This window comes from Mustelus asterias, chromosome 8 (assembly GCF_964213995.1).
Source record: "Mustelus asterias chromosome 8, sMusAst1.hap1.1, whole genome shotgun sequence".
NCBI lineage: Eukaryota > Metazoa > Chordata > Chondrichthyes > Carcharhiniformes > Triakidae > Mustelus > Mustelus asterias.
Genome location: NC_135808.1, coordinates 121,662,318 through 121,687,974, shown reverse-complemented (window position 1 = coordinate 121,687,974; position 25,657 = coordinate 121,662,318). Strand labels below are relative to the sequence as shown.

Sequence of the window (25,657 nt, the reverse complement as noted above, 5' to 3'; positions counted from 1 at the left end):
CATTGACCTATATATGGAATATCCAAGGTACAAACGTCGAAAATACATATGGCAGAGGAATGCAAATTCAGTTCCTTCAGACTTGTATGGAATGTAAACACCAGCACAGACTAGTTGGATGAATGGCTCACTTCTGTACTGAATATTCCATTTAGTTCCAGGAAGCAAGCTGGTATTATGATGGGCATGATGGAGTTGGCGAAGATGAGAGGGGAGGGGAAAGTGACATTTACAAATTTGAATAAATGACACAATGTGGTTATGTTCTCCAATGTACCAGTGTACAAATGCATGCTAGGTACTTGTAATTGAAACAGATAATTCTGGATTAGTCAATTGTTATCTAAATTACATATTCTGATAACCCAAAGCTCGGAGAAGAATAATCCTTTCGTTATCAGATCCTAATGAACCTAATGTGGGTTTTCAGCATTTTTTATTTTTTAACCTCACCCTTCCAGCATTCAGTGCATTTTTTTCCAATCTCCACTGTTCTGTAAGACCTGTTTTTTTTATCATGACTTCCAGGTCACAAAATTCCTAATTTCAACCCAGAGGAAAGAGTTCACATCTCTTGCCTCTTATTGATCAATCAAAGAAAGAACAAAGAAAATTACAGCACAGGAACAGGCCCTCCGGCTCTCCAAGCCTGCACCGACCATGCTGCCCAACTTAACTAAAACCCCCTACCCTTCTGGGGACCATATCCCTCTATTCCCATCCTATTCATGTATTTGTCAAGACGCCCCTTAAAAGTCACTACTGTTTCTGCTTCCACTACCTCCCCCAGCAACGAGTTCGAGGCACCCACCACCCTCTGTGTAAAAACATCTGCCTCATACATCTCCTTTAAACCCTGCCCCTCGCACCTTAAAGCTGTGCTCCCTAGTAATTGACTCTTCCACCCTGGGAAAAAGCTTCTGACTATCCACTCTGTCCATGCCTCTCATAATCTTGTGGACTTCTATCAGGTAGCCCCTCAACCTCCATCGTTCCAGTGAGAACAAACCAAGTTTCTCCAACCTCTCCTCAGAGCGAATGCCCTCCATACCAGGCAACATCCTGGTACATATTTTCTGTACCCTCTCTAAAGCCTCCACATCCTTCTGGTAGCGTGACGACCAGAATTGAACACTATATTCCAAGTGCGGCCTAACTAACGTTCTATAAAGCTGCAACATGACTTGCCAATTTTTAAACTCAATGCCCCAGCCGATGAAGGCAAACATGCCGTATGCCTTCGTGACTACTTTCTCCACCTGCATTGCCACTTTCAGTGACCTGTGTACCTGTACACCCAGATTTCCTAGCCTATCAATACTCTTAAGGGTTCTGCCATTTACTGTATATTTCCTATCTGTATTATACCTTCCAAAATGCATTACCTCACATTTGTCCGGATTAAACTCCATCTGCCATTTCTCCGCCCAAGTCTCCAACCGATCTATATTCTGCTGTATCTTCTGATGGTCCTCATTGCTATCCGCAAATTAAACTGGCAGTTCAAGAATGTAGTTACTACCATGCAAACTACAGAAGAGGGAGGAAGATGAAGAACCAGTGCAGCCTGGAGGTTTTTCCCATAGCAGAGATGTTAGGGAGGAGGAACTTGCCAGAGAGAAAACAAGAAACCCCGTGTGGCACTCACACACATCTCATTGTTAGATCAAAGACATAGGACAGAATTCTAAAAATGTCATAATGGCGAGAATAATGGAGTGATCCGCACCGGTCTCTCAGATGCGCTCCGCACTGCAATCCTCCCACACTTAGTCACAGTTTTGGAGAGTTAGGAAATTTGCGTCAGTACTGGGGGTGGTGCTAAAACTGCTGTCAAGTTCAGCCTCAGAGTGCTCGGGCGCCGTTTTGCAAAGCTGCCCCAATCTCAGTTTACTGGAAGATCCCCTTCATCCCTCCACTGATATCAGGACCTACCCCCCTCAGCATGTTCTCCCAAGCCACTTGTGTTGCTGGCATTGACACCCGATGGGTCCAACTGTTTGACCCCCGACATGTCCCCCAACCCCTTGGCACTGCTCCTGACACTGCCAGAGTGCCCAAATGGAACTGCCAGGGTACCTAGTGGCCACTGTCCAAGTGTCTGGTGGGCACTGCCCAGCTATCTGGTGGGCACTGCCCAACTATGCCCCCAACCACTAGCCTCTGAGACCCCTCGGCATGGCTATCGCGCCAAGTATGTGCTAGTGGAGACCAGTAATGATTCTCACCATTCTGACACTGCACCCAAAATGTTTTAAGGATAATAGGCCTGATGTTACTCATTGTAGTTTGCATGCAATGTGTATTACCAAAAACTTTACCTATTGGGTCTTCAACCTCTCATTAATTGTCCAATTAAAATGCAATGTAGAGTGATATTCTCGGGGAATAGTTTTAGGGCATTTAATTACTTGAATAATTGAATTTTATTCTAATGATAGGATATATAATGGCCTGGAGTTTGCAGTAGTGGAAGGGAAACTGTCAGTGTTTGCCATCATTACTCCTCTGAAACTGACAGCAACCTCTCGAGCGCACACAAATGCAGTTAAACACAGAAATAAACTTGTTCTTTTACTTTATTAGTATCGCTGTAAATATCCGAATGTTGGAAAGGTGAAATTCACATCACAGAGTGCTGGGTCGTTGTTGGCCACTTTCACCGAGGCCCGTGGTGAGCTCCATCACATTGTGTCAGTGGTAAAGTCTGGATCAATACTTTTTCTGAGTAAATTCGACAATAATTGGAGAAATATTTTTCTCTCCCTTCTCTACTGCATTGCTAGAGTAAGCACCACACTGCATAGCTATCAAACAGGATTTTTAAGATTTGGTGTGACCCTTTTGTTTACCAATATCATGTTGCTATTGATTCTTAACTATATGTCATCTAAAAATTCTTTTTAAACTTTTAAGCAACTCTGTACAATATCACTCCTTCTGGGTAATCTCATTACAGAATTTCAGTACAACAGGTGCCTGATGAAAATATTTGAAATTATCCTGTACAAAGGCTGATTTGAACAATATGATACAAAGTGAATCTAGTAAATACAGTAGTGTGGACTACAAGAAGTTTATTTACAGAATTTTCACACTGTTTTCTAAAAAAAATTATGAAGCTTCACTGGTCACATTTTTATCCTCTGCTCTGTATTTCATCTTTGGCTCAATCAGCTCTTCTATTCGTGCCTGTATACTTTCCATTACGTCAAACATGTAGATAGCTGACTGAAGAACCTGGAACAATGACAGTTAACAGGGATGAAGTGATGGAGCATGAATGAGAGTATAAAACCCCGACTTCAAAACAATGCTGAATGTAAAAATATTCAACCAGCAAAATGCTTACCTCCAATTCCATAGCAATAGTCATTTTTGGGAGCTTTTTACCGCCAACCGTCAAGGAACACTGCGTTTCACGATCAGGTGCATCTGTAATCGTTATAGTAAAATGGAATAAACTTGCCTTTCACTTCCCTGCACAGTTGTTTGCTTACACAAAAGGCTTCTTTTGACAGAAAAGTGAAATGAGTCAAACTATATGATGATGAGTCTGGGAAAGGATGTGTAGATAGTTTGAGTCATGTTGAGATCAAAAAGGAGGTGGTATTGGGGTTCTTGAGAAACATTAAAGTCCCCAGGGCCTGATGGGATATACCCCAGAATACTGAGAGAGGCAAGGGAGGAAATTGCTGGGGCCTTGAGAGAAATCTTTGTATCCTCACTGGCTACAGGGGAGGTACAGTAAGAAGTCTCACAACACCAGGTTAAAGTCCAACAGGTTTATTTGGTAGCATAAGCCACAAGCTTTCGGAGGCTGCCCCTTCATCAGGTGAGTGGGAGTTCTGTTCACAAACAGGGCATATAAAGACACAGACTCAATTTACAAAATAATGGTTGGAATGCGAATCTTTACAGGTAATCAAGGTCTTAAAGGTATAGACAATGTGAGTGGAGAGAGCGTTAAGCACAGGTTAAAGAGATGTATATTGTCTCCAGACAGGACAGTTAGTGAGATTTTGCAAGCCCAGGCAAGTCGTGGGGGTTACAGATAGTGTGAGATGAACCCAAGATCCCGGTTGAGGCCATAAGAACATAAGAAATAGGAGCAGGAGTAGGCCATCTAGCCCCTCGAGCCTGCCCCGCCATTCAATAAGATCATGGCTGATCTGACGTGGATCAGTACCACTTACCCGCCTGATCCCCATAACCCTTAATTCCCTTACCGATCAGGAATCCATCCATCCGCGCTTTAAACATATTCAGCGAGGTAGCCTCCACCACCTCAGTGGGCAGAGAATTCCAGAGATTCACCACCCTCTGGGAGAAGAAGTTCCTCCTCAACTCTGTCTTAAACCGACCCCCCTTTATTTTGAGGCTGTGTCCTCTAGTTTTAACTTCCTTACTAAGTGGAAAGAATCTCTCCGCCTCCACCCTATCCAGCCCCCGCATTATCTTATAAGTCTCCATAAGATCCCCCCTCATCCTTCTAAACTCCAACGAGTACAAACCCAATCTCCTCAGCCTCTCCTCATAATCCAAACCCCTCATCTCCGGTATCAACCTGGTGAACCTTCTCTGCACTCCCTCCAATGCCAATATATCCTTCCTCATATAAGGGGACCAATACTGCACACAGTATTCCAGCTGCGGCCTCACCAATGCCCTGTACAGGTACATCAAGACATCCCTGCTTTTATATTCTATCCCCCTCGCAATATAGGCCAACATCCCATTTGCCTTCTTGATCACCTGTTGTACCTGCAGACTGGGCTTTTGCGTCTCATGCACAAGGACCCCCAGGTCCCTTTGCACGGTAGCATGTTTTAATTTGTTTCCATTGAGATAGTAATCCCATTTGTTATTATTTCCTCCAAAGTGTATAACCTCGCATTTATCAACGTTATACTCCATTTGCCATATCCTCGCCCACTCACTCAGCCTGTCCAAATCTCTCTGCAGATCTTCTCCGTCCTCCACACGATTCACTTTTCCACTTATCTTTGTGTCGTCTGCAAACTTCGTTACCCTACACTCCGTCCCCTCCTCCAGATCATCTATATAAATGGTAAACAGTTGCGGCCCGAGTACCGATCCCTGCGGCACGCCACTAGTTACCTTCCTCCAACCGGAAAAACACCCATTTATTCCGACTCTTTGCTTCCTGTCGGATAGCCAGTCCCCAATCCACTTTAACACACTACCCCCAACTCCGTGTGCCCTAATCTTCTTCAGCAGCCTTTTATGGGGCACCTTATCAAACGCCTTTTGGAAATCCAAAAACACCGCATCCACCGGTTCTCCTCCATCAACCGCCCTCGTCACATCTTCATAAAAATCCAACATGTTCGTCAAGCACGACTTTCCCCTCATGAATCCATGCTGCATCTGATTGATCGAACCATTTCTATCCAGATGCCCTGCTATCTCCTCTTTAATAATGGATTCCAGCATTTTCCCTACTACAGACGTTAAGCTGACCGGCCTATAGTTACCCGCCTTTTGTCTCCTTCCTTTTTTAAACAGCGGCGTAACATTAGCCGTTTTCCAATCAACCGGCACTACCCCAGAATGCAACGTGTTTTGATAAATAATCACTAACGCATCCACTATTACCTCTGACATTTCTTTCAATACCCTGGGATGCATTCCATCCGGACCCGGGGACTTGTCCACCTTCAGTCCCATTAGTCTACCCAGCACTGCCTCTCTGGTAACATTAATCGTATTAAGTATTTCTCCTGCTGCCAACCCTCTATCGTTAATATTTGGCAAACTATTTGTGTCCTCCACCGTGAAGACCGACACAAAAAACGTATTTAAAGACTCAGCCATATCCTCATTTCCCACTATTAACTCCCCCCTCTCGTCCTCCAAGGGTCCAACATTCACTCTAGCCACTCTATTCCTTTTTATATATTTATAAAAACTTTTACTATCATTTTTTATATTAATTGCTAGCCTAGCTTCATAGTCTATCCTTCCTTTCTTTATCGCTTTCTTAGTCTCTCTTTGTTGTTTCTTAAATTTTTCCCAATCACTTGTTTCTCCACTATTTTTGGCCACTCTGTACGCAGCTGTTTTTATTTTAATACTCTCCTTTATTTCCTTCGTTATCCACGGCTGGTTCTCCCTTTTCTTACAATCCTTGTTTTTTGCTGGAATATATTTTTGCTGAGAACTGAAAAGGATCTCCTTAAAAATCCTCCACTGTTCCTCAGCTATCCTACCTGCCAGCCTGCTCTCCCAGTCTACCTTAGCCAATTCATCCCTCATCCTATCATATTTCCCTCTGTTCAAACAGAGGACACTGGTTTGAGACCAAACTTTCTCCTCTTCCATCTGAATCAGAAATTCGACCATATTGTGGTCACTAGACCCAAGAGGGTCCTTCACAATAAGATCCTTAATTCTACCTACCTCGTTACACAATACCAGATCCAAAATAGCTCGTTCCCTCGTCGGTTCCGTAACATGCTGTTCAAGGAAACTATCCCGACAGCATTCTAAGAACTCTTCCTCCATTCCACCCTTACCGACTTGAGTCTGCCAGTCAATGTGCATGTTGAAGTCCCCCATGATTATTGCCGTTCCGTTTTTACACGCATCCCTTATCTGCATGTTTACAGCCCTCCCTACCTCAACATTATTATTTGGGGGCCTATATACCACACCTACTAGTGTCTTTCTCCCTCTACTATTCCTCATCTCTACCCATAATGATTCCACGTTTTGTTCCTCAGAGCCTATGTCATCCCTCAGTACTACCCTGATATTATCTCTTATTAATAGCGCGACCCCACCACCTTTTCCTTCCTGTCTATTCTTCCTAAACGCCTGATACCCCTGGATATTCATCTCCCATGTGTGCGGAACTTGGCTATCAGTCTCTGCTCAGCGACTCTGCATTGTTGTGTGTCCTGAAGGCTGCCTTGGAGAACGCTTACCCGAAGGTCAGAGTCCGAATGCCCGTGACCACTGAAGTGTTCCCCAACAGGAAGAGAACACTCTTGCCTGGTGATTGTCGAGCGGTGTTCATTCATCTGTTGCTGTAGCGTCTGCATGGTCTCCCCAATGTACCATGCCTCGAGACATCCTTTCCTGCAGCGTATCAGGTAGACAACATTGGCCGAGTTGCAAGTGTATGTACCGTGTACCTGGTGGATGTGTTCTCATGTGAGATGATGGCATCCATGTCGATGATCCGTCATTTCTTGCAGAGGTTGCTGTGGCAGGGTTGTGTGGCGTTGTGGTCACTGTTCTCCTGAAGGCTGGGTAGTTTGCTGCGGACAGTGGTCTGTTTGTGGTTGTGTGGTTGTTTGAAGGCAAGAAGTGGGGGTGTGGGGATGGCCTTGGCGAGATGTTCGTCTTCATCGATGACATGTTGAAGGCTCCGGAGAAGATGTCGTAGCTTCTCCGCTCCGGGGAAGTACTGGATGACGAAGGGCACTCTGTCCGCCACGTCCCGGTGTTTGTCTTCCAAGGAGGTTGGTGCGGTTTTTCGCTGTGGTGCGTCGGAACTGTTGTTCGATGAGTCAAGCGCCATGTCCTGTTCTTATGAGGGCATCTTTCAGTGTCTGGAGGTGCCTGTTGCGATCCTCCTCATCTGAGCAGATCATGGAGGGCTTGTCTGTAGGGGATGGCTTCTTTAACGTGTTTAGGGTGGAAGCTGGAGAAGTGGAGCATCATGAGGTTATCCGTGGGCTTGCGGTACAGTGAGGTGCTGAGGTGACTGTCCTTGATGGAGATGCGTGTGTCCAAGAATGCAACCGATGCCAGAGAGTAGTCCATGATGAGTCCGATGGTGGGATGGAACTTGTTGATGTCATCATATAGTTGCTTCAGTGATTGTTCACCATGAGTCCAAAGGAAGAAAATGTCATCGATGTATTTAGTGTATAGCATCGGTTGAAGATCCTGTGCGGTGAAGAGGTCTTGTTCGAACCTGTGCATGAAGATGTTGGCATATTGAGGTGCGAATTTGGTCCCCATGGCTGTTCCGTGTGTCTGGATGAAGAACTGGTTGTTGAAGGTGAAGACATTGTGCTCCTGCATGCAGATGCTGCGACAACGGATGAATGAACACCGCTCGACAATCACCAGGCAAGACTGTTCTCTTCCTGTTGGGGAGCACTTCAGCGGTCACGGGCATTCGGCCTCGGATATTCGCGTAAGCGTTCTCCAAGGAGGCCTTCACGACACACGACGGCGCAGAGTCGCTGAGCAGAAACTGATAGCCAAGCTCCGCACACATGAGGACGGCCTCAACCGGGATATTGGGTTCATGTCACACTATTTGTAATCCCCACAGCCTGCCTGGACCTGCAGAATTTCACTGGCTGTTCTGTCTGGAGACAATACACATCTTTTTAGCCTGTCTTGATGCTCTCTCCACTCACGTTGTTTGTATCTTAAAGACTTGATTAGCTGCAAGTGTTCACATTCCAACCATTATTCATGTAAATTGAGTCTGTGTCTTTATATACCCTGTTTGTGAACAGAATTCCCACAAACCTGAAGAAGGGGCTTGGAGCTCCGAAAGCTTGTGTGGCTTTTGCTACCAAATAAATCTGTTGGACTTTAACCTGGTGTTGTTAAACTTCTTACTGTGTTTACCCCAGTCCAACGCCAGCATCTCCACATCATGACTACCGTCGGTCAAAGAAGACAGAGGATAGCGGTGGAAGGGTGCGTTTCTGAATGGAGGGCTGTGACAAGTGGCGTTCCTCAGGGATCAGTGCTGGGACCTTTGCTGTTTGTATATATATAAAAATGATTTGGAGGAAAATGTAACTGGTTTGACTAGTAAGTTTGAGGACGACACAAAGGTTGGTGGATTTGCGGATAGCGATGAGGACCATCAGAGGATACGGCAGGATATAGATCAGTTGGAGACTTGGGTGGAGAGATGGCAGATGGAGTTTAATCTGGACAAATGAGAGGTAATGCATTTTGGAAGGTCTAATACAGATAGGAAATATACAGTAAATGGCAGAACCCTTAAGAGTATTGATAGGCAGAGGGATCTGGGTGTACAGGTACACAGGTCACTGAAAGTGGCAATGCAGGTGGAGAAGGTAGTCAAGAAGGCATACGGCATGCTTCCTTCATCGGCCGGGACATTGAGTTTAAAAATTGGCAAGTTATGTTGCAGCTTTATAGAATCTTAGTTAGGCCGCACTTGGAATATAGTGTTCAATTCTGGTCGCCACACTACCAGAAGGATGTGGAGGCTTAGGAGAGGGTACAGAAAAGATTTACCAGGATGTTGCCTGGTATGGAGGGCATTAGCTATGAGGAGAGGTTGAAGAAACTTGGTTTGTTCTCACTGGAACGACGGAGGTTGAGGGGCGACCTGAAAGAAGTCTACAAGATTATGAGAGGCATGGACAGAGTGGATAGTCAGAAGCTTTTTCCCAGGGTGGGAGAGTCAATTACTAGGGGGGACAGCTTCAAGGTGCGAGGGGCAAGGTTTAAAAGAGATGTACGAGCCAGATTTTTTACACAGTAGTGGGTGCCTGGAATTCGTTGCCGGGGGAGGTAGTGGAAGCGGATATGGTAGTGACTTTTAAGCAGCGTCTTGACAAATACATGAATAGGATGGGAATAGAGGGATATGGTCCCCGGAAGGGTAGGGGGTTTTAGTTAAGTCAGGCAGCATGGTCGGTGCAGGCTTGGAGGGCTGAAGGGCCTGTTCCTGTGCTGTAATTTTCTTTGTTCTTTTGTTATACTTTGCTATCATTTCCAGCATAGCATTCAACATGTATTGAATCAAAGAGCATGGAATTCCGGTCAATGCCACACAAGCAGAGTTTTTGTAGAACCAGCATATTTTGTTGATTTTGTCAATTGGGGAATGTGCTTTTAGGTGTCTGAATGTGAAATGAGGTAGCAGAGAGGCATATGATCTCCAATTAGAGCTAATAAGTAGCAGCCATAAGACAACATGACAGTACAGTTAATGCTGTACAGCTGCATTTGAAGAACAAACCTTTGATTTTCCGGTTTTCTCTTTTGGCTCTCATCTCTGCTTCATAATGAGCCCTAGACATATTTAAACCAATGCGCAGTGGCTTCAGGAAGCTTTCAATCCAGAAAAGATCAGTCCATAATCCAGTCTGTTCAAGATTAAGAAATGAATAACTTGTTTGGCAGAAAAATAACATAATCTGTTATAAATTCAATCATAAAATGTTAATCCTTTTCATTTTTAATTACTAGAGTCTAGAAATTCTGCTGAGCTGCTGCAAATTCAACAAAGCAGGGCATGGGCCTGTCAATGTGTACTGGTGATGAAAATGTCTTAAATTCCAAGGTTATCTGCATTAAAAAATGCAGATAACATCAACATTTATGGCACCAACTAGGTGCTCACCCAGTCATACGCAGGAATTTTGGAGTAGCATCTTGCTACTCATGAGTTACTGTGTTCCTGCTGGCAATTTCCATTGGGAAATGGCACTGAGGTCTCCCCTTATGACACGTACAGCATCCTACAGGCATACAGTATAAAGGCGTTTTGCTTACTAAGGGTGGCTCACAGTGCCGGGGATCCAAGATCAATGCCAGTCTTGGGCGACTGTGTTTTGAGTTTGCACATTCTCCCAGTGTCTGCGTGGGTTTCCTTCAGGTGCCCCGGTTTCCAGGTTAGGTGGATTGGTCATACTAAATTGCCCCTTATGTCCAAAGATGTGTAGGTTAGGTGGATTAACCATGGTAAATGTGCAGAGTTACGGGGATAAGGTGGAGGGGAGGGGCTGGGTGGGATGCTTTTTCAGAGAGTTGGTACAGACTCGATGGGGCTTTCCGCACTGCAGGGATTCTATGGTATGAGAATATGAAACCGGTTAAATGAAATTGAGCTATATATTATTTATGATCCAACTGAATGGCTCCCAAGGGGCTGAAATGTTCACTCCTTTTCCTATGTTTCTACTTTACATTGGATGTATGCTGGGCAGAACTGGAGGGTTTCTGGTAGATGCTGTTATTTCACTCGTTGTAACACCAATCACAATGCCATATGTTCCTTCCCAGTCAGCCCTGCCTAGATTGGGTCTTCTCAGAATAAGTTAGATGATATATGGTTTTATGTGCATTATACATTATGTACCTTGAATTGCACAATTGGACATACTCAGCACTAAAATTAAGCAAAGTGAGGTATAATAATTATAAATACACCAAAATACTTACTTGGTTCTCCCACTCGTTATCTCTGATCACAAGATACCTTAGAAGATTCAGTGATGCCATGATTCTAATACAAACGGAAGAAAAAAAAACTGTAATGTCTTGATTATCAGTACCCAGTTTTAAAAATCCTTACCTTAATTGGCAAACATGTAATGGCGTGTTTATCATCTTAAAGAAGCAAAGCCATTACGTTCTTATTTTATCTACTTGAAAATCAAAGAAATGGGCTTTTCCAATGGTTGACTAAGTTTCCAGTAGGTAGCTAAGTCATCAAAATCAAGACAGTTCCTGGTTTGACCCCAGGAAATATGACAAGTTAACTGGTTCCATTAGAGCCATAGGGGTAGAACAAATCCCTGGATTACAAACAGGAAATATCAGCCAGGATCTCTGCTCCCACCCATTTTGTGATGCCTCTTGGGTCAGGATTAAGCTTTGCTCTGATGGTCCCCCAAGAATAGCCTATTGACACCATCAAACCCTCAGAATGGTAACTGGATGAGGAGTGCATTCTGGTGCCTTTGGAGACATACATCAGCATTTAAAAATGGGGGGGGGGAAATAAAAATGATAATAAAGGATATGGAGAAGCAATATTCCTTCTATTTTTTTTGGGAGTGCATGGGCAATTTCTAGAAGTACATGACCATTTCAAATGTTTCTGAGAAGCCGTGCACAAACTAACTTACTTGTGCGCAGCCTATGCGGAAATACACAGTTTACACTGCATTTTTTTCTTGCCCTTGAGGTGACACTACACCACTAACAAGATGTGTAACCAAGTTGCTTCCAAGTCATGCCTAACACAGCTGTCAACCAGGTGTTATAACAGCAGTTCTGTGAACTATCCAGCTTAGAGTCTGTACATTTGAAACCCATTTACTATGCTGAAATCCAGAATGAGGATTCGGCATTGGAAATCATAACCTGATGATTGGTTTTGGTTAAGCACACTGTGGCACTAACCCAACTGCTATTTGTTTATGCATTGAAACTCACCTATCTGAGTTTTGAAGCAAGTCTGTCTCTGCTCCTTCAGGAAGTGAAAGGACTGTATGAAGCAGTGGCATCAATTGTGGGCCTGAGAACCACACATTTTTATTGCTAGGCTGAAAGCAAAAGACAGTTTAAATGTAAGGAAGCAGATTTTTATAAAGGGGTGTGTGGAGGGAGAAAGGTGGTGAATATTTAGAAATCTACAGTAAGCATTGGGTTACATTTCAGCATGGCCATTAATTACTTAGGAAAAATATGGCACCCTAAAGGTTAAGTGGTTGGTTATACAGAGATTGACATCATGTCAAAGCAATGCAAGACTGGCTCCTTCAGGTGGCCCTGCAATTAGCAGCAAACCCCAGAAGTGGCTGCTTTAATTGCAGTTGCACTGTTATTATGTTGCTGTGAAATAAAGAAATGGCTTTACAAAGTCTGCAAAATGGAGATTCAGTGTAAATGTACCCACCATAATGACAGATGACACAATTGTATTGACATGAATTTTGCGGTTGTGATGAGGATGTAACTGTTAACATTTGTCAGCATTACAACAGTGAAACTGACAGAAAATTTTGGCATTGGCACATGCTTGGTTAAATGCGAAAAACCATAAGTTGCTGGCAGTGATTTCCTGCTCCTCCACAGGGTGCACTGTTAAGTCCTGGCACAAGTGGAAATCTTTAGAAATCACTTGAACTGACACGAACGTTCACATTTTATGTGCAACTTTCACTGGAAAAACTCCCAAAACATTATATCGGAAGTGTAACAGTTTTTTAAAAAATGGTATGTCAAGTCATATTTCAATCTGTCTGACCCTAAAGAAACTAATCATATATTTATGGAATGTGGAATTTTTCCATTATGCTAAAAAATCCCACAACATTTTAATATAATAAAATCAGCTTCTACCTCAGTCTGATTTGTATGTCCCAATCTTTATTTTGCTCCCTAGAACATGATTAAAAAGTGAGGGATAATCAGTGCCATTTACTTCCTGGTTTGCTGACTGTAAGAATACTTCGATGTGGTTGGCTGCTTAAGTCTGCTGGATTGCATAATTGTTGTTGAATGTCTGGAAATTTCTTAACTTGGCACAGGAATCAAACTAACAGGAAAGGAGTAAATTCAAACCACAGAAATTGTTGGCAGTTCTATTTGAGGTCAGCGATGAGTCCTGTCACCACCACTGATTTCAGAATCCTGGCCATTGCCTTTGTCGAATCAGAGTTAAGATAAACAATTGTGCTTAAGATTTATTTCCAATTTGACCAAGTGTGGGAATTTTTGAAATGTCCAATTTAACAGATGTGTTTGAGACAAATCACAGTTGGGTTCACTCTTTTATTTTGCTGTTGTTTTTTTATGTGAATTGCAGTATGTACCTTCTATTGTACCACGTACCCACCTCTCTGAAGTATAATTCCTCCGCTTGTACTTCATACATTAGTAAGAAGACTCGCAATCAGGTTAAAGTCCAACAGGTTTATTTGATAGCACGAGCTTTTGGAGCACTGCTCCTTCATCAGGTGAGTGGAGGGTTGGGTTCACAAACAGGGCATATATAGTCACAAACTCAATTGCAAGATTACGATTGGAATAGAGTCTTAACAGGGGATCAAGTCTTTACAGGTGCAGACAATGTGAGTGGAGAGAGGGTTAAGCACAGGTTGAAGAGGGGTGAATTGTCTCAAGCCAGGACAGTTAGTAAGATTTTGCAAGCCCAGGCCAAATGGTGGGGTATAGGTAGTGTGACATGAACCCAAGATCCCGGTTGAGGCCATCCTGTGTTGTGTGTCTTGAAGGCCGCCTTGGAGAACGCTTACCCAAAGATCAGAGGCACTCATGCGACTCGGCCAATGTTGTCTACCTGATACGCTGCAGGAAAGGATGTCCCGAGGTATAGTACAGGTAATCAAGTCTTTACAGATGCAGACAATGAGAGTGGAGAGAGGGTTAAGCACAGGTTAAAGTGGTGTGAATTGTCTCAAGCCAGGACAGTTAGTGAGATTTTGCAGGCCAAATGGTGGGGTATAGGTAGTGGGGTATAGACTCTATTACCTGTTAAGACTCGCATTCCAAGCATTATCTTGTAATTGAGTTTGTGTCTATATATGCCCTGTTTGTGAAACAAATCCTGCACTCACCTGATGAAGGAGCAGCGCTCCGAAAGCTCGTGCTGCTAAATAAACCTGTTAGACTTTAACCTGGTATTGAGAGACTACTTACTGTACCTACCCCAGTCCAACGGTGGCATCTCCACATCACGGTACATCAGCAAGATCATACAGACGCTACGACAACAGATAACTGGACACCGCGTGACAATCACAGGCAGGAGTGTTCCCTTCCTGTCAGGAAACACTTCAGCAGTCACAGGCATTCAGCCTCCAATCTTCGGGTAAGCGTTCTCCAAGACGGCCTTCAAGACACATGACAATGCAGAATCGCTGAGCAGAAACTGATAGCCAAGTTCCGCACACATGAGGACAGCCTCAACCAGAATCTTGGGTTCATGTCACACTACGTGTAACCCCCACCATTTGGCCTGGGCTTGCAAAATCCTACTAACTGTCCTGGCTTGAGACAATTCACATCTCTTTAACCTGTGACTGCTCGCATTGTCTGTACCTGTAAAGACTTGATTACATGTTAAGACTTGCATTCCAGCCATTATCTTGCAATTGAGTCGGTGTCTATATATGCCCTGTTTATGAACCCAACTCTCCACCCACCTGATGAAGGAGCAGCACTCTGAAAGCTCACGCTACCAAGTAAACCTGTTGGACTTTAACCTGGTGTTGTGAGACTTCTTCCTGCGCTCACCCCAGTCCAACGCCAGCATCTCCACATCATTCATATGGGACAGGCAAATGATTCCGAAAACTCACCACAAAGATAGTCATGCCTATTGCTAGTGATATCTATAAAAACATTGCAGTACTTTCCATGTATTTACACAGGTACATATCTACATATTTACAGGAAAACCTAATAATTCTATACTTAATAACATGCTTACCTTCAATGCTAGATCAATCTGATTTTTAAGATTTTGTATAATGTAACCTTGTACCCCAGCATGTTGGCTAGTTTTTAACAGGCACCTGAAGAAAAAGCAATATGAAGTATAAAAACTCTATCATAGTTCCAGGCACATGAAGCTAACTTCCCTCATTTATTTCTTGCACCACTCAGCACACAATGTGGTACTGCTAAAATACCAATATTACAGCAAAGTTAATAAAGCTACCATAAATAGATAAGTGTTAGAATAATTTCAGAGTTCAAAATGTCCCTTACAAGAACAATGAACTCTTAAAAAGTGTTATTGTAAATCCCTTTGTCTATAATTCAATAACTGAGACTGTTGAAAATGTAGAATGTGAAACATAGCAGGCAAGGCCTGAGTTACACAATGGGCTGTACTTGCTATGAATCACATTCTGCTTGCACTGGAGATCTTTCTAATGTCAAGACAGAATGAGAAGGAGAATCTTTAATATTAAAGATCCTGCATTGAGCCTATAAAGCATTCAGGGGCATCCAGTAACCCCGAAAAACAGTGAACACACCACAGGGAGGCCATTCTTCAGGAGCCTGCTTGACACTATTTGGTCTTAATCTGATTCCTTGATAGATTAGCATTTGACACTGTCGTCATGACCATGATGTTGCTTTGCACCAATGTGAAAGTTGTAGTCCAGTAAAATTACTGATAATCTTGATTAAACTAATGAATTGCATATTCCTCTCTTCGTGCAACTTTCAAGTATGATTTATTTCTTATGTTCTTATTTGTGATGGAAAAAGCCACTTTATTCTCTTGTTCAAATTGCACTTTTTAAAGTTTATTTATTAGTGTCACAAGTAGGCTTACGTTAACATTGCAATGAAGTTACTGTGAAAATCCCCTAGTCGCCACTTTCCGGTGCCTGTTCAGGTACACCGAGGGAGAATTTAGCATGGCCAATGCAGCTAACCAGCATGTCTTTCGGACCATGGGAGGAAACCGGAGCACCCAGAGGAAACCCAAGCAAACACGGGAAGAACGTGCAGATTCCGCTGTGACCCAAGCTGGGTCCCTAGAGCTGTGAGGTATCAGTGCAACCACTGTGCTACCGTGCCACCCCTGCTGTCATTTTAGCAATTCCAGTGCAAAAAATATTCAAGATTTCAACAGAAAATCTTGCAAAAGGAAAATGTCCAATCAATGTTACTGAATCACTTATTGATTTTAAAACACACCCAAAATGCAATTTGACAAAAATCTTTACGTTAAAAATATTGCTATGAATTAAAATCAGCAGAAAAGAAGCATCTCTAGTGACAATACTTCCATCCATTTTAAGGAATCACCATTAACTCAATATGAATGTGGGGTAAGCAACAATAATCCCTTGCACACCACAATTATCAACTTGGTTGCATAATTAAACAAGAAGCTGTATCTACAAAGCAGCAACAGCACAGCAACATTTATCAGGAGCTTCATTTGAATAACTGGGCGGCACAGTAGCACAGTGATTAGCACTGCTGCTTCACAGCTCCAGGGACCTGGGTTCGATTCCCGGCTTGGGTCACTGTCTGTGTGGAGTTTGCACATTCTCCTCGTGTTTGCGTGGGTTTCCTCCGGGTGCTCCGGTTTCCTCCCACAGTCCAAAGATGTGCGCGTTAGGTTGATTGGCCATGCTAAATTGCCCCTTAGTGTCCTGAGATGCGTAGGTTAGAGGGATTAGCGGGTAAATATGTAGGGATATGGGGGTAGGGCCTGGGTGGGATTGTGGTCGGTGCAGACTCGATGGGCTAAATGGCCTCTTTCTGTACTGTAGGGTTTCTTTGATTCTATGAACTCAAAAAAAATCATAATCGTGTAAAATTTAAAAACAGATCCTTAGTTTATTGCAGAATAGAACATAATTTCGTGGTTCATATGACTATCATTTGGCTCACTAACTGAACACAATTGTGACTTAAGTCATTTTGCTAAAGGGTGCTATGTAAATTAAAGTTTACAATTTCTTTCAGCAAAATAGCACTTTGGCACTTAATGTGCTGCAAAATACAGTGAAAGATCATGCAGTGTTATTTATCTGACAAAGTTTGAAAGGTTCTCATCTTCTCTGGAAGAGATAATGATAATATGTTGAATATTTTATTAAAATATTAGTTGAAAGGTATTCTTGAGTGGAATTTACTGTTTTTATTCCAACTGTTATGTCTGCCTGACTTACTGTTTATATGTCCTAACTTATTGTACATCAAATGTGTTCCATTTAATATTTTAATACCTATTCAGAAAAACTAGCAGAAGACACAATCATTAAAACAAAAATAAACATCTTCTAGACTGTACTCACCTAAATAATTTGTATTTTCCTTCTGGATCAAATTTGTTTATGTATTGCTGGAATAGCTTTAGGCTCGATTTCCGCTAAAACATTGAAAAGATAGTCAGAATCGCAGAATGATACAGCACAGAACAAAGTCATTCAGCTCACCTTCCCAGCTTTCGCTCTTTGAAACAACTATCCCCTCGGTCCCACTCCCTTGCTCCTTCCCCCATTGCCATGTATAATTTGTGTCCTTCCAGTATTTATCCAATTCTCTTTTGAAGGTTACTATTGGATGTTTCGATCAGCCTTTCAGGCAATACATTCCAGATCATAGTCGCTTGGTGAGTGAATCTTTTCCTCATTTTTCCTGTTTTCTTGCCTTAAATCTGTGTCCTTTGCTTAATGGCCCTTCTGCCACTGTAAACAGCTTATAATTTATTTTATGAACCCGTTCATGATTTTGGAAACTTCTATAAAATATATTTTCAATCTTCTCTTCACTAAAGGAGAACAACTTCAGATTTTCTCCACAAAACTGAAATCCCTAATAACTTTCTAGTAAATCTCTTCTTCACCCTCCTGAGACCTTAACATCTTTCTGTGGATTCCAGAATCAAAGACAATACTCCAGCTAAGACTTAACTAGTTTTCTATAAAGATCTAGCATATATTCCTTACTTTTATGCTCTTTATCTCTAATGATTAAACCAAAATCCCTAACAGCCATCTCAAATTATCCTGCCATCGTCAAGATTTGTATATGTACACTTCCAGGACCTTCAATCCCTGCAACTCCAAAATTGAGCCATTTCGTTCATGGCTCCCCTCATTCTTCCAATCAAATGCATCACTTCCTATTTTACTGAAATAAATGCATCTGCTTTGACTGCCTAGTTTAGCAACCTGCCTGTATCCTCCACCTCCAGGATGCTATTGTGATCCTCATTATCTACTACAGGTTTCCCAAATATTTCAAGCTGGGGAACTGCCAGTGACCTCCCAAACATTCTCATAATGTTAATGCCCTTTTTTGCTGCAAAATAGGTGCGAACATAGAAATAAAATGTAAACAAGTCTTTTCCAGCTACATCTATGCATATATTAGGAAGAGGCACACAGTCACAAATACATTCACCAGCTAAATTACCTCAAAGGATATGGGAGAAGGCAGGATCAGGCTATTGAGATAGATATCAGCCATGATCATGAGTGGCAGAACAGACTCGAAGAGCTAAATGGCCTTCTCCCATTCCTATTTAACCCTTGGCCAAGCCACCCTTCCATGGCCCCTTAATGTTAACCCCTGGACGGAGTATCCACTTTCAGAGTGGATAATCTAAAAGTTCTCATACTAAGAAAATATTTAAGTCTTACCTTTTCCCATTTTTAATTGGAGGAGTGATGCTGGAAAACTGATATTTATTTTGAACACATGCACCTCTCTATCCTATGCACACTCGACCCCACCCACACAACCCCACCTCTCCCACACACACTAACCCCCCCCCACCTCACACACACACACACTAATGGATGGGAATATGTCTACTCTGTACCCAAATTCTCTCTCCTTTGATAGATTCCCAGTATTCACTTACTTTTTTTATTCAAACCCACTGGGCCAGATCCATTTTTAACTCAATGAAGTTAGCCCTCTCTCAGTTTAATATTTTAAAACTTCATTGTTCCATGTTCTTTTCCACAACTACCCCAAATCTGATGATATTATGATCACTGTTCCCCACCTGCTTTCCTGACTGAAAAATGTTCCTCCCCCCTTACTTCATATCTCAGAGCTAGATCCAGCACTGCTTCTTCCTTGCTGGGTTGAAAGTACACTGGTCAAGAAAGTTCTTCTGTTTCTGGATTCTTCATCTTTTTGCCCTTTACTCCATTGCTAACACAGTCCCCAATTATCATATTCCATAATTTTTGCACCTAATACTTAAATCTAATAAAACATTCATACTCTTTAGATACAAGTAGTTTTATATAATTATATTAATACATACCAAATGCTCAATGGGACAGAGGGTCATCACCTTTACTAACGCCTGGAGGAGGAAATTTGAGAAATTAAAATGGTAGCCAGGAAGTAAACATTGAAAACGCTAGAAATGGGCGGCACGGTTACACACTGGTTAGCACTGCTGCTTCACAGCTCCAGGGACCTGGGTTCGATTCCCGTCTTGGGTCACTGTCTGTGTGGAGTTTGCACATTCTCCTCGTGTCTGCGTGGGTTTCCTCCCACAGTCCAAAGATGTGTGGGTTAGGTTGATTGGCCATGCTAAAAATTGCCCCTTAGTGTCCTGAGATGTGTAGGTTAGAGGGATTAGTGGGTAAAATATGTAGGGATATGGGGGTAGGGCCTGGGTGGGATTGTGGTCAGTGCAGACTCGATGGGCCGAATGGCCTCTTTCTGCACTGTAGGGTTTCTATGAAATTGTATCATGGATTATGATGGTGCTCATAAATGATCAATTAAAGCCTGAATTACATGCACATTTGCTTTATGCTCAAGTTGTGGATTACCTGAGGAATGCTCACAATATTCTTCATTTCCAAGTACTTGTGAGAAAGATTATTATCTTCAATTGTTAATAAGCAATGTTCAAACAATTCCTGGAAAAGAAAATAGATCCAAGTAGTAGGCAACAAGGTGTTGAAGTTTAGATATCAAAAAATATTTAAAGTGAAGAAAAATAAAGGGCTGGATTTTGAAGTTAGTGGCAAAACAATGATGCTTGCTGCTGACTTTAAAGAAAGCTGTTCACAAGGGTCTAGGAATCTAGCAGACTTCCCCTTTCCTGATGCCAGTTTGAACCTTATGTCAAGTTAAGAAAATATCCAAACAGGATCATCAAACAGGGTAAGCAGCCAATCACATTAAAGTATTCTCCCAGGCAGCAGAACAGGTAGTAAAAACCGTAAGTAACTTCACTTTTAAATCTTAACTTTTACAGATAGTAAGAAAATGGCCATATGCATGGGATTAAAGGTTGAAGCAGTCGCTTAGTGGTATTGTCACTTCACTAGTATTCCAGAGGCCCTGGCTCTGTGGAGCCAGGCTCAAATCCTGCCAATGCAGATGGTGAAATCTTTCAATAAAAAATCTGGAATTAAAAGTCCAATGATGACCATGAAACCATTGCCAATTTTTGTAAAAGCTTGTATGACTCAGAGCTCTCTTAGATTATTAGAAGTCTAATTTTTTTCATCTCTGCGTGTTTCCTGAGGTTTGCTCTTAGTGGATACCGGTTGAGAGGCTATGGAGGTGGAATGAAGGCTTAGGGGATTGGTGAGGGCTAGAAGCCTATTAGCCTTGAATAAAACTGGGCTGTGGTTTCAGAGAACCGAGGTGGGTTTTCTAACCGGCCTGCCTTGGCACTCACTTGCCTCTGTAGCCGCTTCCAAACTGCCTCCAAAGGTGATAGGTGTGACTCGAATTTCCTGCCTTCATGGCAAAATTCTAGCCCCAAAAGTGTAAGGATGGAAATTTATCGTCAGTTCAACGATTCATAATTGATAGTAGTCTGGGGCGATGTCAACTGTGTATCCTTTTGGGAAGCACAGAATTACCGACAGGGACTTCTGAATTTCTGTATTTGACCATACATGCAAAGACTTCAAACGTTGGAGTCAGCTTCAAAGGAGTAATGGCGGCCAGTAATTTCTTCTCAGTTAAGAAAAGATATACTAGCATTGGAGGCAGTCCAAGATTCACTATGTTGATCCCAGGTATGAAGGGATTTTGTTACGAGGAGGGTTGAGTAGGTTAAGCCTGTATTCTTTGGAATTTAGAAGAATGAGAGCAGACTTTATTGAGACATTTCGGATTTGCAAGGGGCTTGACAGGGTAGATGCTCAGAGGTTGTTTCCCTTGTGGGAGAATCTAGGACCGGGGGCATGATCTCAAAGTATGGGGTCACCCATTCAAGACAGAGGAGGAGGAATTTCTTCTCCCAGGAGGGGTGCGAACTCATGGAATTCTTTACCACAGAGGGCTTTAGAGGCTGGGTCACTAAGTATGTTCAAGGCTGAGATAGACAGATTTCTAATCAGTAAAGGAATCAAAGGTTATGGAGATAAGGCAGGAATGTGGAGCTGAGGATTATCACATCAGATCAATCATCTCATTGAACGGCGGAGTAGTCTTGATGGTCCGAATGGCCTACTTCTGCTCCTATATCTTATGGCCAACAGTAAATGTTTTGCCATCATTACTGCTGCAAAATCCAGGCCATTATCTGTCACAACAGAAAATACTTATACTTTAGACTGTTAGTCAAATATATTTGACAGAAGCAATGTAAAGACTGAAGTTTCAAAATTGAGTTTCAAGAGGCGCTTTAGGTTTTCTGATATAGTAAACAAAAATACCTACCAATCCTTTAGACAAAACAGACTCTTCAGTCCTGCCATTAGAATATTAAAAGTTATTGTGAGCAGTGAAAAGAAACAAACAGTTTTGTAATTATAATCAAAGTTACACTCATCATAAAATATTTATTAAAATGTTCGCAATCGTCTAAAACTAGCAAAGTTAATAATTAAGTCGCTATTCTTGAAACATTCATGAAAATATGTTATTAGCAAGGCAACCGAACTATAATGTTAATGCAAGTCATATTCTGTTCTTTTTTCATCACAGATAATGTAGGTTTTTTTTGTCTGTAAAGCATCAACCGGTCCAAGATAAAGTTCAGAAATATTGGAAAATATATTTCTCAATTTTCCTATTGGCAGCACAGCTCAGAAAGGTCATAAATTTATGAGAATGGTCAACAGCATAATCCTGCCCCACAGAGGAGCCAATGGGCTGAACTTTCATTCATGGGTCTCAATCCTGCCATAGGACGGGAATGTGGGGCAAGAACTCACAAATGTCAGTGCTGAGAATCTAGGAGGTGGCCTTCCAAGTCTGGATGGCCAATACAAGGCCCTCCAACACAAAGATCAGCAGCCCCATCGTCAGAGGTCAGGGCTTTTGATGCAAATAGGGTAACAAGAGAATGCCTTTAAATGGAGGCACCCTCAGAAGAATTTTTCAGATTGAAAATAAAAAGTGGCCACAGCTGCCAGACAGTCATTGTGGAGGGAGATCCCCTCCATAGGACAGCCTGTGGCCGCAGCTGTAGCCCTCTGGTAATCACTTCTAGAGGATGGGAGGCTAAATTCAATTGAGGTGACTACCCAGCCTGCTACCGGGCAGTCACCTCAATTCATCAGCTGAACTTCAGCCTCTGCACAGGGTCCATCTGCCTTCTGGAAAATTCCAGATAGCTTCTGGGAAATGTACTTGATGGGCAATTTAATTGGCCTAATTAACTATGCGCCACTGGCAAGCAGGTAGCAGACACCACAACCTCCACACCCTTGAGACTCTGGAGGTGAGACCATGGTGACAGATTAACACACTGGCCGGTGGTGGGAAATTATGGGCTCACCCACCTTCACAAAAATTCAGTCCATTGCCTTCAAGACAAGAGAAGGAAAGAAACCAACTGGAAAAGAAAAGGGGATGGGTCTCTCCTTTGATTTGGACTATTAATTTAAAACTCCTGTAAAAAAAAAATCAAGCTTCCAAATCTCAATTAATTAGTGCAATAATCCTCTAGATGTATTAACTTACCTACTTAATAGTGCAGAAATGTATTCCATATTAAATAGAAGAAAGTATTCAGGGCTGTAAAGTAAAGTTTTCATTAATATTAAAACTGATTCATTTAGTGAAATATCATTCACAAGTGATTTTGTGCAGATTACGATGCCCAGAAATTACCAATTGTAAATTCTTCCTTTTCTGCATTAATTAAAATATTTAAAACAAAAGTAAAGATCACAAATGAACCAAATTTTGCATTTGTGCTCTGCATTAGCGTGATTGCAATAATATAGTGAGCTCCTCGTCTTGTTGATTTGCCCATGTAACTAATATACCACAAACCAATTAAAACACCACAAAAATAGATGGATCAATTTTTTTGGTAAATTTGTACATTTTTTTGTTTTCTGCTACACTGCTATCGGTTTAGTCATGGCCAACATTCAAGCTATTCGTTACAGCTGACAAACATTCTTCCTATAGAATCCCAAGTGGCTCTACAAACATACGATTTAGGGGCAGGAACAGGAGCAGGCCACTTAACTCTTCAACTTACTCCGCCATTCAATAAGATCATGGCTGTTCGGATTGAAAACTGCTGCCTACCCTCAATAACCTTTGATCGCCTCGTTCATCAAGATTCTATCTAGCTCTGCCTTGAAAACATTCAAAGACTGCTTCCACAGCCTTTTGAGGAAGAAAAAGACTCACTACCCTCAAAACAATTCTCTCATTTCGGTCTTAAATGGGGGACCCTTTATTTTTTAAACAGTGACTCCCTAGTTCTAGGAAACATCTGCTCCACATCCATCCTGTCAAGATCCCTCAGGCTATGACATGCTTCAATCAAGTAATCTCTTACCCTTCTAAACTCCAACAATACAAGCCTCGCCTGTCCAATCTTCCCTCATTAGACAACCCACCCATTCCAGGCATTAGTCTAGTAAATCTTCTCCAAATTGCTTCCAATGCATTTACATAAGGAGACCAATACTGTACACAGTACAAAGAACAAAAGAACAAAGAACAATACAGCACAGGAACAGGCCCTTCGGCCCTCCAAGCCTGCGCCGCTCATGTGCCCACTAGACCATTCGTTTGTATCCCTCTATTCCCAGTCTGTTCATGTGGCTATCTAGATAAGTTTTAAACGATCCCAGCGTGTCCGCCTCAATCACCTTGCTTGGCAGTGCATTCCAGGCCCCCACCACCCTCTGTGTAAAATACGTCCCCCTGACATCTGTGTTGAACCTTGCCCCCCTCACCTTGAACCTGTGACCCCTTGTGTTCGTCACTTCCAACCTGGGAAAAAGCTTCCCACTGTTCACCCTATCTATGCCCTTCATAACTTTATACACCTCTGTTAGGTCGCCCCTCATCCTCCGTCTTTCCAGGGAGAACATCCCCAGTTTACCCAATCTCTCCTCATAGCTAAGACCCTTCATACCAGGCAACATCCTGGTAAACTTTTTCTGTACTCTCTCCAAAGCCTCCACGTCCTTCTGGTAGTGTGGCGACCAGAACTGGACGCAGTATTCCAAATGTGGCCTAACCAACGTTCTATACAGCCGCAACATCATATGCCAACTTTTATATTCTATGCCCCGTCCAATAAAGACAAGGATGCCATATGCCTTCTTGACCACCCTCTCCACCTGTGCTGCCACCTTTAAGGATCTGTGGACTTGTACACCCAGGTCCCTCCGTGTGTCTATACTCCTGATGGTTCTGCCATGTATTGTATAGCTCCCCCTTACATTAGATCTACCGAAATGCATCATTTCGCATTTATCTGGATTAAATTCCATCTGCCGTTTCTCCGCCCAATGTTCCAGCCTATCTATATCCTGCTGCATTCTCTGACAATGTTCATCACTATCCGCAACTCCAGCAATCTTTGTGTCGTCCGCAAACTTACTGATCACACCAGCTACATCTTCCTCCAAATCATTTATATATATCACAAACAGCAGAGGTCCCAGTACAGAGCCCTGTGGAACACCACTAGTCACAGACCTCCAACCGGAAAAAGACCCCTCCCACTGCTCTTCTATGGCTAAGCCAGTTCTCCACCCATCTAACTAGCTCACCTTTTATCCCGTGAGATTTAACCTTTTGCACCAGCCTGCCATGAGGGACCTTGTCAAACACTTTACTAAAATCCATATAGACGACATCTACAGCCCTTCCCTCGTCAATCATTTTTGTCACCTCCTCAAAAAACTCAACCAAATTTGTGAGGCATGATCTCCCTCGAACAAAACCATGCTGTCTATCGCTAATGAGATTATTCAGTTCTAAATGCGCATATATCCTATCTCTAAGTATCTTCTCCAACAATTTCCCGACCACGGATGTCAAGCTCACCGGCCTATAATTACCCGGGTTATCCTTGCTACCCTTCTTAAATAACGGGACCACATTTGCTGTCCTCCAATCCTCTGGGACCTCACCTGTGTCCAGCGAAGAGACAAAGATTTCTGTTAGAGGCCCAGCAATTTCATCTCTTGCCTCCCTGAGG

General features: G+C 42.6%; 1 protein-coding gene across 1 annotated transcript in view; it reads right to left on the bottom strand.

Moving 5' to 3' along the window:
- Nucleotides 1–2,562: 2,562 nt before the first annotated feature.
- The window catches only part of glmna (glomulin, FKBP associated protein a), a 37,372-nt gene continuing 14,277 nt past the window's right edge, over nt 2,563–25,657 (bottom strand). Inside the window, exons 9-19 of the mRNA XM_078218892.1 lie at nt 23,164–23,217; nt 21,916–21,946; nt 20,064–20,153; nt 19,544–19,585; nt 17,556–17,629; nt 15,218–15,302; nt 12,199–12,308; nt 11,200–11,263; nt 9,995–10,121; nt 3,353–3,435; nt 2,563–3,240 (exon numbers count right to left, since the gene is read on the bottom strand). Of these exons, the coding sequence (XP_078075018.1) occupies nt 3,115–3,240; nt 3,353–3,435; nt 9,995–10,121; nt 11,200–11,263; nt 12,199–12,308; nt 15,218–15,302; nt 17,556–17,629; nt 19,544–19,585; nt 20,064–20,153; nt 21,916–21,946; nt 23,164–23,217 (886 nt within the window). The 3' untranslated portion in view covers nt 2,563–3,114. The remainder of the gene's footprint in view (nt 3,241–3,352; nt 3,436–9,994; nt 10,122–11,199; nt 11,264–12,198; nt 12,309–15,217; nt 15,303–17,555; nt 17,630–19,543; nt 19,586–20,063; nt 20,154–21,915; nt 21,947–23,163; nt 23,218–25,657) is intronic.